The following is a 14,775-nucleotide window of genomic DNA, read 5'->3' on the forward strand; positions in this document are numbered from 1 at the left end:
CTCTTCCAGAAACCTCCTGGCCAACCCATTCAACTGTAACTGCCAGCTAGCCTGGCTGGGTGACTGGCTTCGGAAGAGAAAGATTGTGACAGGGAACCCACGCTGCCAGAACCCCGACTTCCTACGGCAAATTCCCCTGCAGGATGTGGCCTTCCCTGACTTCAGGTGTGAAGAAGGTAACGTGCGGGTCATCCAGCAAGGAGAGAATGGGGCTGACCAGAGAAGCTGGGCAGGCAGCACCCTACTGGGCCCTGGGGAGGGAATAGGAGATGCTGACCCTGGAGCTGCTTCTGTGTAGTCAACAAAGGGGAGGGGGGATAGAAGAAGGAAATAAACATGACTTTTTTTTGGTTTTTCAAGACAGGGTTTCTCTGTGGCTTTGGAGCCTGTCCTGGAACTAGCTCTGTGGACCAGGCTGGTCTTGAACTCACAGAGATCTGCCTGCCTCTGCCTCCCGAGTGCTGGGATTAAAGGCGTGCGCCACCACCGCCCGGCCTAAACATGACTTCTTATCCCATCACACAAAGAGAAACTCAGTAACTCCTCAGTATTTTTTTCCTCATGGAAATGTGTTTAGCTCAGACACCAGCTCCAGGGGCCTGGGGCCAACACGACTTTCAGAGCAATAATCACCTGAGTCTGATTCCCCACTTGCCAAAGACTTGGTCATCCTGGTCCCCTGAGCTCCTCGTCTCTCTGTGTCCACAGCCGTCTTCCCCTTCCAGCAGATGTAGCTTTTCCTTCAGTTCTTTCTAAGCACCACACACCGAGGTTCCTGCTGGAAGCAGATTTTTCCTGGGGTAACCAGCAACTATGCCCCTCCGTTGCCCCGTTCCTAGGTGTCTCAGCATGTCCTGCCATGGGGGCTTTTCTCAGGCTGGTGTCAGCTCTCAGACCCCTCTGCTGCTGGACGCTGGATACAGGTCCCTGGTCTCCATACCTTTGCCCTCGTGCCGTTCAGATTGGACCTCTTCTCTGGAGTCACCCCAAACAGGCTGTGTAGATATGAGGGAAAGACAAAGGAACACCCCAATATTCACAGCTCTGGTGTTTATCTAAAGAAAATCAGTAGATTTTTCTAAGAATAATTTTGTTTTCTTTTAAAATTTAAAATAAAGGGGGCCGGAGAGATGGCTCAGAGGTTAAGAGCGTTGCCTGCTCTTCCAGAGTTCCTGAGTTCAATTCCCAGCAACCACGTGGTGGCTCATAACCATCTGTAATGAGGTCTGGTGCCCTCTTCTGGCCTTCAGGCATACATGCAGAAAGGATATTGTATACATAATAAATAAATATTTTTAAAAAATAATAAAAAAATTTAAAAAATTTAAAAAAAATCTCAAGCCAGAGAGAGGCCATACCATGTAGACTGAGACAGGAGAATAGAGAGTTCAAGGCCAACCAGGGCTCCATAGCAAGACCAAGGCAAAAAAGAAAGGAAGGAAGTCACTTATGGTTTACCCTTGTGACATGGTTCACACATGCATTTTATGGCTTAAATGTTTTTGTTTGCTTGTTTGTTAGTTTTTTTCAGTCCAACCCTGCATCTTGATTATAATCTCTTGCTACTGACTGGCCTTGAAAACTTTGTGGATTTTGTTTGGTTGGTTGTTTTTGATTTTTGGAGACAGGATTTCTCTGGGTTGCTCTGGCTGTCCTGGAACTCACTCTGGAGACCAGGCTGGCCTTGAACTCACAGAGATCCACCTGCCTCTGCCTCAGGAGTGCTGGGATAAAAGGTGTGAGCCACCACCATCCGTGGAAAATATTGTTTTACTTAGGAAACACTCTGTTTGGGGCTGGGGATGTGGATCAGTTGCCTTGCAAACATGACAACCTGGCTTTCATCCCCAGAACCCATGTTTAAAAAAAAAAAGTCATATATGGAGGTGTGGGAGGCTAGTGCTAGGAAGGCAAAGATGGGAGGACCTCTGGGGCTCTTTGTCTAGCCAGCCTAGCCCTCCTAAAAGCCAAGGAATGGTATCCAAGGTCATTCTCTGGCCTCCATGTGCAAGCCCGCCCCTGATCTTACTTTGAAGACTCCTTCAGAGGAGACATGGGCCCTTCTTGTTCTTCCACTGCAAGCTCTGTCTCTGGTCCTAGAAGTTGGTTATTAGCTATTCAGGAGTGTCAGATTGCTGTGTGGCCGAGAGAGAACCCTGCCAGGTTCACTGAGACTAGCGAAGTACCTTCATGACCACATTCCATATCCCTTCTAGAAAACTCCTGGCCAACCCATTCAGACACATGCTTGTATACACACACACACACACACACACATAATACATGTCTTATATAGATAATGCACCATTAAAAACAAGAATTAACAATTTAAGGATAGAAAAATCACCCCTATACCACCTCCCCCCCCCACCATCCCAGCATGGGGCAGCATCTGTGGGCATTCTGCAGTGCTGTTTTACAGACCTGCTACTGGGTGCCTATGAGAACACACTTAGGATTTTCAGATCCCCTGCAAAAGCCTTTCACCACAAACCATCCTTCCCTAGATGAGCACTGAGCCATCCCCTTGTCATTTAATAAATTACCTCAGTGGCAATTTCACACTGTGCTCCCGGGAGCGCCAACATAGGTAACTCCTTCTGTTCAGATGTGATGGTCCATTTAGGACAACTTCCTAGGAGGGGAAAACGTGTGAACATTTTTTTGAGTGTTTGCTGCTTTGAGGCAGTGGAGCCCAGTGGCCAGGAGAACAGTTTCCAGAGGCTGTCTGCCTGGAGCCCTGTCCCAGTGCTGCCTTCAAGGCTAGGGGGACTTTGCAGAGTCACGTGACCACTCTGGATTAGGTTCCATCATGTCTAAAAGGTGTCCACTCTAGTGCATCTGCTTGAGGGTGTTTTGAGGACTCAGTGAGTTCTTCACGATGCCGTGTCTGAACGCGGTCAGCCCCTATAACCAAGTCACTGTCGGCAGAGGGTACATGCTATCGTTTCGTGGTCTCAACAACTCTGACTACGACCATTGGCTCTCCTGCACCCCATTATAAGAAAGGAAGACACCCAGAGGGCTCTTGGCTGGAGAATGATGGATGAAGGGCTCGCTGCTCTGCATCTGCCAGGCTTGGGCCTCATCAGCTTGAGGACAAGTCATCCATCCTGCCCAGATGTCAGTGAAAGAGAAAACTATTCGCCCTCTGCATCCACCGGATGCCAGAGTGGGCCAGCTGCTGCACTGAGTGCTGGGCCTGACCAGTGCATCCTGAGGGGTGACAGAGACACCCTTTGCGGTGTCACCAAGGGGAGCATGCTGGACACAGTGCCAGGGAGTGTCCGGTGCTCAAGAGGTAGTAGTCATGTCTCCTCTGGGACCACTTTCGGTCTGAGGTGGGAGAGATTACCTGGATCTGTTTTAACCTGGAAACTTTCCCAGAAGGGAGTCTCAGGGACTTTCCCAATGATACCAGGCCCCTGACTGACTAGGATGTCATACCTTCCTTCCCAGGTCAGGAGGAGGTGGGGTGCCTGCCCCGCCCACAGTGCCCCCAGGAGTGCGCCTGCCTGGACACCGTGGTCCGGTGCAGCAACAAGCACCTCCAGGCGCTGCCCAAGGGCATCCCCAAGAACGTCACAGAACTGTGAGTAGCCCCAGGCTTGCAATCTGTTGGCCTGTGAAACAGGACCCGTGGGACCTGGCAGTGGGAGGAGACGCTGCAGCACACGTAGGTGCTGGCCACCCGAAGGAGGGTTAGCCCAGAAAGGCTCCAGCATGGCTTCCACCTTCCCCTGTCCCTTCTCTATAGTTACCGCATGACAAATGCATGGTAAGCGCTCTGCTTTCAAAAAATAACATTGCTTTCCCCGCTTCACAATGTTTATGGGGAAGACATCGTTAAGGTCTATAGATGCCATGTTCCTTACGTGGGTCAAGTCTGGTCTCCACAACAAATCCCTTTTTGGCGGGAGATGTTTCCTCTTTGGACCATCACAAATAGCACCTCAGTGTAGATCCTTTAGTGACGCTTTTACTCCAGAGGCACTGGGTGCCCAGGACTCTTGCTGCCTTGGCCTAGTGGCCTCTCAAGAAAAGCTGTGTCCCTTTCACTCTCTCGCCAGCTGCGTGCAAAGGTGGCCTGGCCCTCGCGTCCCCTGAGCCAACATTCAGCATGGCGCTGCCCAGTTTCACAGCTCACGGTGTTGCAGCTCCTAGGTGGATGTAAATGCCTGCAACAGGTGCTCATGCTGCTGTGTTCTCTCCTTAGCTATTTGGATGGCAACCAGTTCACACTGGTTCCCGGACAGCTGGCTACCTTCAAGTACCTGCAGCTTGTGTGAGTATCCAGGAGCCTTGAGGATCCCAGGCCTGCCTTCATGGTCAGGAGGACCACTGGCATCCAACCACCACAGTTCCTCCTTTCCAGGCATCTCCCACTTGTGGGCAGAGGCTGCTAAGGAATTCTGCCTGCTCCCCTATTCATTCTTCAGGGGACACCTATGCCCGGGAGCTGTTTTGCCATCTGGTGGCCAATCTAGGAATTGCATCCTTTCTGGCCTCCATGAGCTGGGCCTATTGCTCTGACCACACAATTTCCCCAACCCTCCCTGTAGCCTAGTGATTATTATTATTGCACTGAGTGATCTCTGCAAGGAGCCAGGGACAAACAGAGGATGATAAAGAGTCTTTCAGTTCAGTCCCTCTCCCCCAAATCAAATACGAAACAAGGCGGTTATCAGTCCACATACTATTTATTCTTAACCTCCTTCGTTATCACTGCCTTCCTCCCTGTAAGAGTACTCAGAATAAACCCCCGGATAATAAGATCAACTCCTCTTATCTTTCCAGTGTAATTAGTACCTCACCTCCATCGTTTTGGTCTATGTATTAACCAAAGATTATCCAAAAAGTCCAGAGAACAGTCCATCACAGTGTGGCTTGGCTCAGAGCTCTGTACGAGTGCAGTCCGCGGTCCGCGGGTCAGTGTCAGCCTGAGAACCGCCTCTAATGAATTTGCTCTCAGTGCCAACTGAGAACTGTTGTTAGTGGGTTCGTCTTAGGCCAGGAGGAGTGAGAGTATAAGTCAACAGACTGCTCCCTTCGCTGAGAAAGCTTGGCTATGGAAACGTTCAGTTCAAGGCCAGGCTGCTCTGAACAGCACTGGCTAACAGCACCGTGATGCTCCAGTTAGTCTGTCTTTGCTCAATGACTGATGTGTTTGAACCTTTCAGGGGAATGGGGGTGAAACAGTGGCTGGTGTCAGACAGAGAGACTCCATTCTGCAAGCTCCCCAGGCTTTCTGTGGCCTGGCCTCTGCCAGTGGTCCAGATGTACATGAAGAAGGAAGGACAGACAGCAAGAATGTCGAGCGAGCTCTTTCTGTTATAGACTGCCCCTCTCACATTGAAAGGCCCCATCTCCCCATCACAAGAAAGGAAGTGGGCCCCTAACAATAGGGAGGAGAGTTGGGATTGTAGCAGAGGCAGGCTCTCGGGGTACACGGTTAATGATTGTCAGAACTGCATACAGTAGGTAACAGGCAGACCAGGAGGCCCTAGTGCACCTCTTAGACGGCTAGGAAGGATGTAGGAGGGGGGCAAGGGTTCCCTAAGATGCAGGGAGCAGCAGAGCAGCTGTAGGTAAGGGCTTGGCTGGAAGGAGGGTGTGACGAACCCACAGTGGAAGATGTCGAGAGGAGGTCTCAGGAAACCACTGGTGGACGCTGGCTTAACAAAGGCAGAAATTTAGGAAGGGGACAGATGTGGACAGTGACCAGAGGTGGGGCCATGGTACCAAGGGTGGAAGGCAGAAGCAGTCACAGAACCAGGTTGAGGGCTGAGGAAGCACAAGGCCAAGCCCCGCTGAGGGTCTGTAGGGCACTATGGAGTAGGGTTCTGGAAAGGGGCAGGCTGTGCCTGTGGGGGTGGTGCCATCAGCTCTAGACAGTGAGAGGAGCCAGAGACAGCACTGGGGGCACCTAGAGTGGACTGAAGGGGTGCAAGGCTGGGACCTTCCCATCCTGAGACCAGGGATTAGAAGCTGGGACCACAGGGGAGGACACAGACACAGTCAGGGTAGGTGGAGGGGTGTGTGAGGATGTTCTCCACCTAACACGGCCAGAGGGTGGACATTGCAGTGATGGGGTTGGTCTGGCCCTTCTCTAGCCAGCTGGGTGGCCCCCTGTGAGTTAATTACTGAGAGACTGAAGACTCCAGCTCTTGGTGTGTAAAATGGGATTTCACTCTGCCTCGTAATTTAGGGTCCTAGTGTTCCAGCTATGCTTCCCAGAGAAGGGGCTGCTAGACCTGCCAGGTAGAAGTTGGCCAGTGCTAGCTGTACCTGCAGAGGGCATGCAGGAGGCAGATTAGGAACAGAGGGAGCTCAGTAGTCAATTGCAAGTCAATTGACCCCACATCCTCGCCAGTTAGGGAGCCTGGCTCTCCCTGCTAAGGAAGGGCCAAGAGCGGATGGGGGAGGGGAGAGGCTCTGGAAGTCATCCAGGGGCAAAGCCTTCTTTTCTTCCAGACACTGACGCTCTTGCTTTTTCCAGGGACCTGAGCAACAACAAGATCAGCTCCTTAGGCAATTCTTCCTTCACCAACATGAGCCAGCTGACCACGCTGTGAGTCCCAGCAGGGCTGGGTGGGCACACGGGATGTCATCAGGCTATGCCGGCATCGCTCTTGTCATTGTGACCACATGCAGACGCCTTTCCCACCTGCAGACTAAATAACACCCCGTCCATCACTTCTTGGATATTTTGGCCATGGGCAAATTAAAAAACAAAACAACTTTTACTGTGAAATACAATGGGAAAGTACAAAAATTGAAATATCTTATCTATCACATTTTTATAAAGCTAGCACATGTTTTGAGGCAGGAGGATGGTCACAAGCTTAAGGCTAGCCAGAACTAGGCCCCATGTTAGACTGTATGTTGAGAATTTTATTTAAATAGATTCATGGTCCGGTTTGGTTTCCCCACTCAGCACAGTTACTCCGACATCCTTCCATACGTGGGTGTTCCTTCCAGGGGGCTGCCCATGATTCTCTATTCCGTAACCACGTCTACCACAGAATCAATTCTCTCGCTAATCTGCCTGTCTGCTGGTGGGCTCATTTATTTGGAATCTTTTGAGTTAGTGGGTTAGCTGTAGGCTCTAAAAACAGAGTCTTAGCACAAATACTATTTGCTAACTTAATGACATGACCCTGGGGTGGGGAGTGGGCTCAAAGCCTTAGCTCGCTCACCTATAAGATGGGGTGGGAACGGTCCTTCATCTCTGGTTCATCATAGCGTCTTTCTTTCTTCCTTCCTTCCTTCCTTCCTTCCTTCCTTCCTTCCTTCCTTCCTTCCTTCCTTCCACAGGATCCTCAGCTACAATGCCCTCCAGTGCATCCCTCCTCTGGCCTTCCAGGGGCTCCGTTCCCTGCGCCTGCTGTAAGTCTCTCCCAACTCATTCTTCTAGAAGTCTACCCCATTACCCGAGTCTTACCCCTTACCCCTAGTGGGCAGAAATATTCCCAGATTTGGAACCCCAGCAGGGACAATGCTCTATCCAATTATGGGAGCCCAGAATGTTCTCGTTTAAACCCCTTAGAGAAGCCAAGTTTTAAGTGGGAAATGATCCAAGAGCAGAGGTGGCCATCATCCCAAGTTTAGTTTGTGCACATGTGTGTGACAGGGAAGGGGTGAGGTGCCTAAGATAAAGGAGTCCTTTGTTTGCACAAGAGACTTCTGTTCAGATTGACAGGGTTTGCTTCCAGAAATCAGAGAACTTTTTCTACAAGTTCTCAAAGTGACTCTGCCCAAAATGTTCTGCTGTGTCTGTTATGGTGGCTCCTGACCCCATCAGAACCAAGGCGACATTCCTGCAGTCCTAACTTATGGCTGCCTATGTTAATCTCCTTACAAACAGCCGACTCTGTCTCTGTCCCCTGGCCAAGAGGGAGTGCCTGTGTGTTTACTTATCTTATTTATGATTAAACTCAACTCGAATTCTTTAGATGGCAAAGTCAAGAGCTTCCCCCACAGTATGGGGGCACAGGATGGCCTTCGTGGACTCTGAGGGCTACCTTTTCCTTCCTGGGGCTACAAGGTCAGGGTTGTTGGGCTGGGGACTTCTCCCTGCCAGCAGACATGCATGGTGTATCCATTCAGCAAGGGCTAGGAAGCCCCTCCCCCAGGCATCCTGCCCTATCCCTGGCCTGGGCTCCCGCAGCCTCTTCTTTTCTCAGGTCTTTGCACGGCAATGATGTCTCCACCCTCCAAGAGGGCATCTTTGCGGACGTGACGTCTCTGTCTCACTTGTGAGTAATGCCAGCCCAGTTCTCTGGGCCTCCTTGAATTTAAGCAGAACTTGGAGTCTGAGAGAGCCCCAGCCCCTCAGCTCATCGGAACATGTTGCCTTTATCCTGAGTTGGGGAATGTTCCACAGTCTCCTTCTTGGCCTCTTACACACTCAGTGTAGGAGAACAGGCCTTTAGCAGGTGGTAGCAAACATTTGTTGATCGCTGGACCTGTCTGTCCCCTGCCGGTGTGACCCCCTCATAACAATCCCACAACAGGGGTAGTGTTTACTCATTTTACACAAAAGGAACGAGAGCTAGAGAAAGGAAGATGTGTGCCCAGCTGCACAGCTGGTGGTGGTGGCAGCTCCTGCCCCAGTGCCCATGCTCTTAGACCATCCCATAATACAGTCCCTGCTTCACACATGGGCATGAGATCCTGAGATCTATTTCCCAAAGAAGTAGAATAGCATAGAGTTGCTTCCCAGGCTCTACAGCCGGCAGTACCGTGATGATTCTTTAAAGGCAGTAGGCGAGGACTCAGGAGATGGCTCAGTCAGTAAAGTGCTTGCCATTCAAGTATGAGGACCTCGACTTGACCCCCAGAACCCCCTTAAAAAGTTGGGTATGGTAATATGTACTGATCCTAGAGCCAGGAGGCAGAGACAGGCAGATCCCTGGGGGCTCACTGACTACCTGGCCGACCTTACCTGTTTGATGAATTCCAGGCCAGTAAGAAACCCTGCCTCAAAGAAAAAGTGTGTGAGACCTGAGAAACAACACCCAAGGGTGTCAACTGGCCTCACATGCCTGCGTATGTGTGCACGCATGCACACGCACACGTGCACGCATGCACACGCACACGCACACACATACACATACACACACAAATAGATAAATAAACTAATAAACAAATGGGGCTTAATATCTCAGAGCACAGAGTTTCTGTTCAGGGTGATGCGAATGCTTTGGAAGTGAGTAGTGGAGATGGTTGCCTGGGGCTGGGAATCCAGTCAGCATTTCTGATTGGTGCACTGACTATGAGACTACAAATGACCAGCTGTTTATTATGTATTGTATATAAGACAACGAGGAGATAGGTAAGCCCAGGGCTGAGGCAGGGTTGTCCTCACCCTGGAGGTTGGGACGGTGCAGAAAAGACACCTTCCTGGCATTTTTCTGGGTAGCCTTGGCTGTGGCATGCCTGTAGACTGTGGCCACATGGACTGCATCTGGAAGGCTTTGATCTTCTCTGACTCCCCTCCACACCCAGGGCCCGGGTAGGCAGGCATCCTTAGATCAGAAAGCCTTGGTGTCGGCGGTGTTTCTCTTGAAGTTCAGTCAGCCATCTTAGACGTCCCGGGTTCTGAGAATCGTCTTTCCCATATTTTAATCTGCAAAGTCAGAGTGATCATAAAATAGGTAGTGCATTCACATACGTATGTATTTTAGGGAGTTTATACTATGTTAGGTTTCCTTATGACCCCTCAAACGGCTCTTAATTTTAACTGTCTCTCCCCATATTCCCTCCCTTGTCCCTTTTTTCTCCTCACTGCTTGAATCTCCCATTCCTGTCTCTGTCCTCTGTCCACAACTATCTATTCTACTTCCATTTCCTAGGGAGATCTAGCTGTGCCCACCCCCACACATATCTTCCTTGATAACTAATCTCTGTGGGAGGGTCTATGGACTGTAGCTTGATTATCATCGACTTAACAGCTAATATCCTCTTATAAGAGGATACATACCATATTTGTCTTTCTGGGTCTGGGTTACCTCATTCACGATGATTTTTTTCTTTCTAGTTCCATCCATTTACCTACAGATTTCATGATCCCGTGCTTTAAATGGTCGAGTAGTGTGTCATTGTGTAAATGTATCACATTTTGTTTATCCATTCTTCTGTTGAGGAACATTTAGGTTGTTTCCAGTTTCTGGCTATTTCCAGTTCTAGCAATGAGCATGGTTGAGCAAGTGTCTCTGTGGTAGGATGAAGCATCCTTTGGGTATGTAGAATAGCTGGATCTTGAAGTAGGTTGATTCCCATCTTCTTGAGGAACTGCCATATCGATTTCCACAGTGGCTATATAAATTTACACTCCCACCAGCAATGGAGGAGTGTTTCCCGTACTCCACACCCTTGCCAGAATGAGCTGTCACTTGTTTTCATTGATCTTAGTCATTCTGACAGGTGTAGGACAGAATCTCAGAGTTGTTTTGATTTGCATTTCCCTGATGACTAAGGATATTTAGCATTTAAGTGTTTCTCAGCCATCTGAGTTTCCTTCACCGAAAATTCTGCTTTATGTATTTTGGATATTAGCCTTCTATTAGATGTGTAGTTGGTACAATTTTTTTCCCACTCTGTAGGCTGTTGCTTTGTCTGAATGACAGTGTCCTATGCCTTATAGGAGCTTTTCAGTTTCATCAGGTCTCACATATTAATTGTTGGTCTTAGTGTCTGGGCTAATGGTATTCTGTTTTGAAAGTCTTTTCCTGTGCCAATGAATTCAAGGCTAACCTGCATCCCAATACCAGAAGGTTGCATGCCCGCCAGAGCTCATGGCTACAGTTCCTCAGTGTTGCCCTTCACTGTTAGAACCCTGCAATTTGCTGCCTTTACCCTGCTATAGGCTAGAAAGCCAAATTTCAATGTTCATTGGTAAGTAGGTGTGAAAATTCGGTAGAAATGACTAATTACATCATGCCATGCCCATGTGGCTAAAAAGTAAGTAGTTAATGACAATTATGGCACTATAATTTATTATTCGATGGCATGCAGAATAATTAATGTGATACAAATATGAACATAAGGACTGGTGGTGCTATGCATAATAGTGTACACTTACAATCCCAGCATGGGGGAGATCGCAAGTTCCAGGCCAGCCTGGACTACCTAGTGGGTCCTTGTCTCAGTGAAAGGAGGAAGGAAAGCAGACAGACTGGAAGGGGATCGACTAAAATGAAGTTAATTCTATTTTAGGATGGATGATCCTTTTCTTCCTGCATTCCTCTGCACTGAGGATTTGTGGGGATTTGTGTTTGGCAGGCTTCACTCCGTTCCTACTGACTGACCCAGCTAGTGTGTTTGGTGTTAGCTAGCATCTGGTCCAGCTCTGGAGTCAATGGCTCCTGTCCTCAAGGAACCACTTTTGCAGACTCTGGGACCAGGGGGATGAAGACAGCACCCGCATGAACCCATGAGTGGGCAGGGGGCGAGGGTTCAGGCGCAGGGGTTTACAGTTTGAGACCAGGAGGGGCTGTCTCGGGCTAGGCTCCATTAATAGGAGCTGGCATGGCTTGGCATGAGCAGAGGAGACAGCTTCGGTTTCAGCGTGCCCAAGTAACACCGAAGACCAACAACATGGAGCTATTTATAATCTCAGTGGGGTGTGTTCCCAAGCCACAGCCCTTTGGGATCGAGGGGTGCCTGGCTGCTGCTCTACCAACCAGTCTCCCTTAGGCCGACCTGTTCTCCACTCCCCACCGGGTCCTCAGTTGTCTTTAATTTTTTAAAAACTTTAACTAACTAGTTAATATTTTGAGACAGAATCACACTATATAGCCCAACTGACCTGAAATTCGTGATCTTCCTAACTCAGTCTCCTGAACTTTTGATTGAAATGTGTAAATTGTACTGGCATGTGGAGGCACACACCTTTAATCTCAGCACTCAGGCAGAAACAGGTGGATCTCTGAGTTTGAGGATAGCCTGGTCTACAGAGAGAGTTCCAGGACAACTGGGGCTACACAGAGAAACCCTGTCTCAAATGACCAAAAAAAGAGTGTAAGTTGTCATTTCCATCGGCTTCCACTGGGCAAACCGGTCCCCAGGAGAAAGGGAGCTGTGGCAATGAGGGCCAGTGGTCCTCAGCTGGGAAAAACCAGCCGTGGGCAAGCAGGCTGATGTTTGCCCAGGACAGGAACAAGCAGCCACACGTGCGGGACAAACCCAGATGGCTTTGAGTGGCTTTATGAGGCTGTGGCCCTGCAGGTTTCAGTAACGGGAAGGGAAGGGACATTTACATCTGAGGTGCAGCATTGCTGATGTTGGTGGTAGACATCTGTGCCAGGATGGCCGTTTGTGAAGCTCTCGGTCACGTCAAGGGCCCCCACACTCAGGGCGACATCCGAGTCTTTGAGGGATTTTTCTCTAACCATCCTCCTCATGACTGGCCTATACTCCTTGTAGTTCACTATAAATTCTATACTAAGCTATTAAATGCCATAATTGTGCTACTTTTTGATAATTTGAAAATAATATTTTAAAATAACGTTTTAAAGTAAGTATATTTTTATATTTATTTCATACAAAAATATATTTAAAAATAAGTATTTTATATATCATAATATCTGTCTTCCTGTCATTTTTGGAGTCTGCCTCCAACCTTCCTGTGTGTCTGAGAGGCTCTGGTGCTGATGGGGGAAGAGGATGGTGTCTTGCTCATCCCATTAGCCAGGATGGATGCTGTCAGCACACGAGGACAGAAAATTAAATACACATCAGGGTTGCACCTGCCCTCCTTCCTGAGCTGCGTGAGTCCCTCGGCGCCCATTCTAGGTTATGCGTGCTTGTCTCTCTTCCCCTCTTGATCGCAGGCTCTTTATTGAATCATAAAGTGAGCCCCAGAGATGATACGGGAACAGCCCAAGGTCACGGGCAGGGAGCAGCTGTGGTAGGCTGCAGTCCAAGTCTTGCTCAGCCAGTTTTTTAAGATTGCACAGCGTCAGCTGTGCTATTCTGGGAGATTCCTGTTCAGAGCCACAGCCGCTTCTATCAGGCTGTACCTATCTTGGGGTGTGAGGGGGTCACTTCCTCTGCAAGCCAGAACAGGTGGGAAGCGGCTGGGTATCCGGTGACCTGATGAATGCACCCCTTCTCGTTAACCTCACACAACCTTGAGGTTTTAGAATCGGTTGATACGGATGAGTTTCAGGTGCTGATCTGTTTACCAAAAGGAAACCATTCCATTACATGCCCATCCTCTCTTTATGCCTCTCACTGGGTGTGGGGAAAGACTCGGAGCTTGCCATAGGGTTGGTACAGGGCTGGGAAGCTGGCAGTACTCAGGCGGGTGCAGATGTGAGGGCACAGGCGTGGTCCACGGAAGCTGATACAGCCTGCCGGGGGCAGCTCCATCATTTGACATCCACTTCTATCAGCTGGATTTCAGAGGCATCTGTTCTAGAGGAAAGCTCACACCTCACGAAGCCATGTGCAAAAGAATGTTCACAGTCTTCTTAACTGCCAGAAATCGCCCAGCAATTGGGAAACTGCTCACTAAACCACAGGGAACCTATTCTTCCCAGAGCACTTTGGCAAAATGAAGCGGATTCCTATATACGCCGACCTGGAAGGTTTCCAAGACCCGCTGGCTAGTGACAAGAAACACGCTGTTGGGATGTGACACCCGGCAGATAGGAACCGTATGCATCCATGTGGGAAAGGGCCCGAAGGCCACACACCCACGAGCTTGGTAACTGTGCCACCTGTGTCCCTCAGTGGAGGACAGCGGCATACTGTGAGCATAGCATGGTTTATTTAACCAGTTACCTGCCGGTGACCAGTGGCAGTTCCCAGGTCCTGGGTCATTTTCTGCAGCTACAGACTGGACAGAGGATGACATGAAAAGTTTGTTCCGGTCCTGTTTCTGCAGCCTGGAAATGCAGGAGCACAGTAGTGACATGGCAGAAACATGACCGGACATTCACATGACAGGGTAGCAGCGAAGCCAGACAGATCCTCTGTAGCCGGCATCCACTCCTACGGCAGCTGGCCCAGTTCTGGGGAAATGACAGTGTCCTCCTGACTGTTACCTGTTTTAAAGAGCCATCTTCCAACAGCGGACCAATGAAATGCAGTCTCAGCATGCATTTGGAAGGGACTTTGAGACCATCGCAGCAGCCTGTCACACAGGTGTCTGTAGGAGAAACTGTCACAAAGCAATTGCACCTGGAATTGGAGTTATACCATTCCGCACTCCCACCAGCAACACTGGAATATGCCCTTAAAAAAACTTAAGTTGGGACTGGAGAGATGGCTTAGAGGTTAAGAGCACTGGCTGCTCTTCTAGAGGACCTGGGTTCGATTCCCAGTACCCACATGGCAGCTCACAACTGTCTGTAACTTAGTTCTAACTGATCCAGCTCCCTCACACGGACATACTGCAGGCAAAACACTAATGCACATAAAATGAAAATAAATAAATATTTCTTTTTTAAAAAAAGTTTAGTTGCTGGGCACGGTGGTACATCTTTAATCTCTGTACTCAGGAGGCAGAGACAGGCAGATTTTTATGAGTCCATGGCCAGCCTATTCTACATAGTGAGTTCCAGGCTAGCCAAGGCTACATACACAGTGAGACCCATCTCCACCCTCCCCCAAAAAAGGAAATAAAGGAAAAAATAAAAACAAAAAAGTGTGTGTGTGCATGCGCGTGTGTGTGCATGCGTGTGTTTGTGTGTCCATGGCACTTGGCACATTGTTCTGCAGCATTTGAAAAAGATTCACAAGTAAGAATGAGTGCATGTGCTCTTT

The 14,775-nt window shown here is 49.3% G+C and overlaps 1 protein-coding gene across 1 annotated transcript in view; it reads left to right on the forward strand.

Annotated features, from left to right (window-relative positions):
• Positions 1-14,775, forward strand: part of Slit1 (slit guidance ligand 1) — a 142,524-nt gene that overhangs the window by 111,574 nt on the left and 16,175 nt on the right. Inside the window, 6 exon segments of the mRNA XM_050147006.1 lie at positions 10-176; positions 3,460-3,592; positions 4,217-4,285; positions 6,500-6,571; positions 7,318-7,389; positions 8,187-8,258. Of these exon segments, the coding sequence (XP_050002963.1) occupies positions 10-176; positions 3,460-3,592; positions 4,217-4,285; positions 6,500-6,571; positions 7,318-7,389; positions 8,187-8,258 (585 nt within the window).

Source organism: Alexandromys fortis, unplaced genomic scaffold (assembly GCF_014885135.2).
Source record: "Alexandromys fortis isolate MF-2015 unplaced genomic scaffold, M_Fortis_MF-2015_v1.1 scaffold_16, whole genome shotgun sequence".
NCBI classification, from domain to species: domain Eukaryota; kingdom Metazoa; phylum Chordata; class Mammalia; order Rodentia; family Cricetidae; genus Alexandromys; species Alexandromys fortis.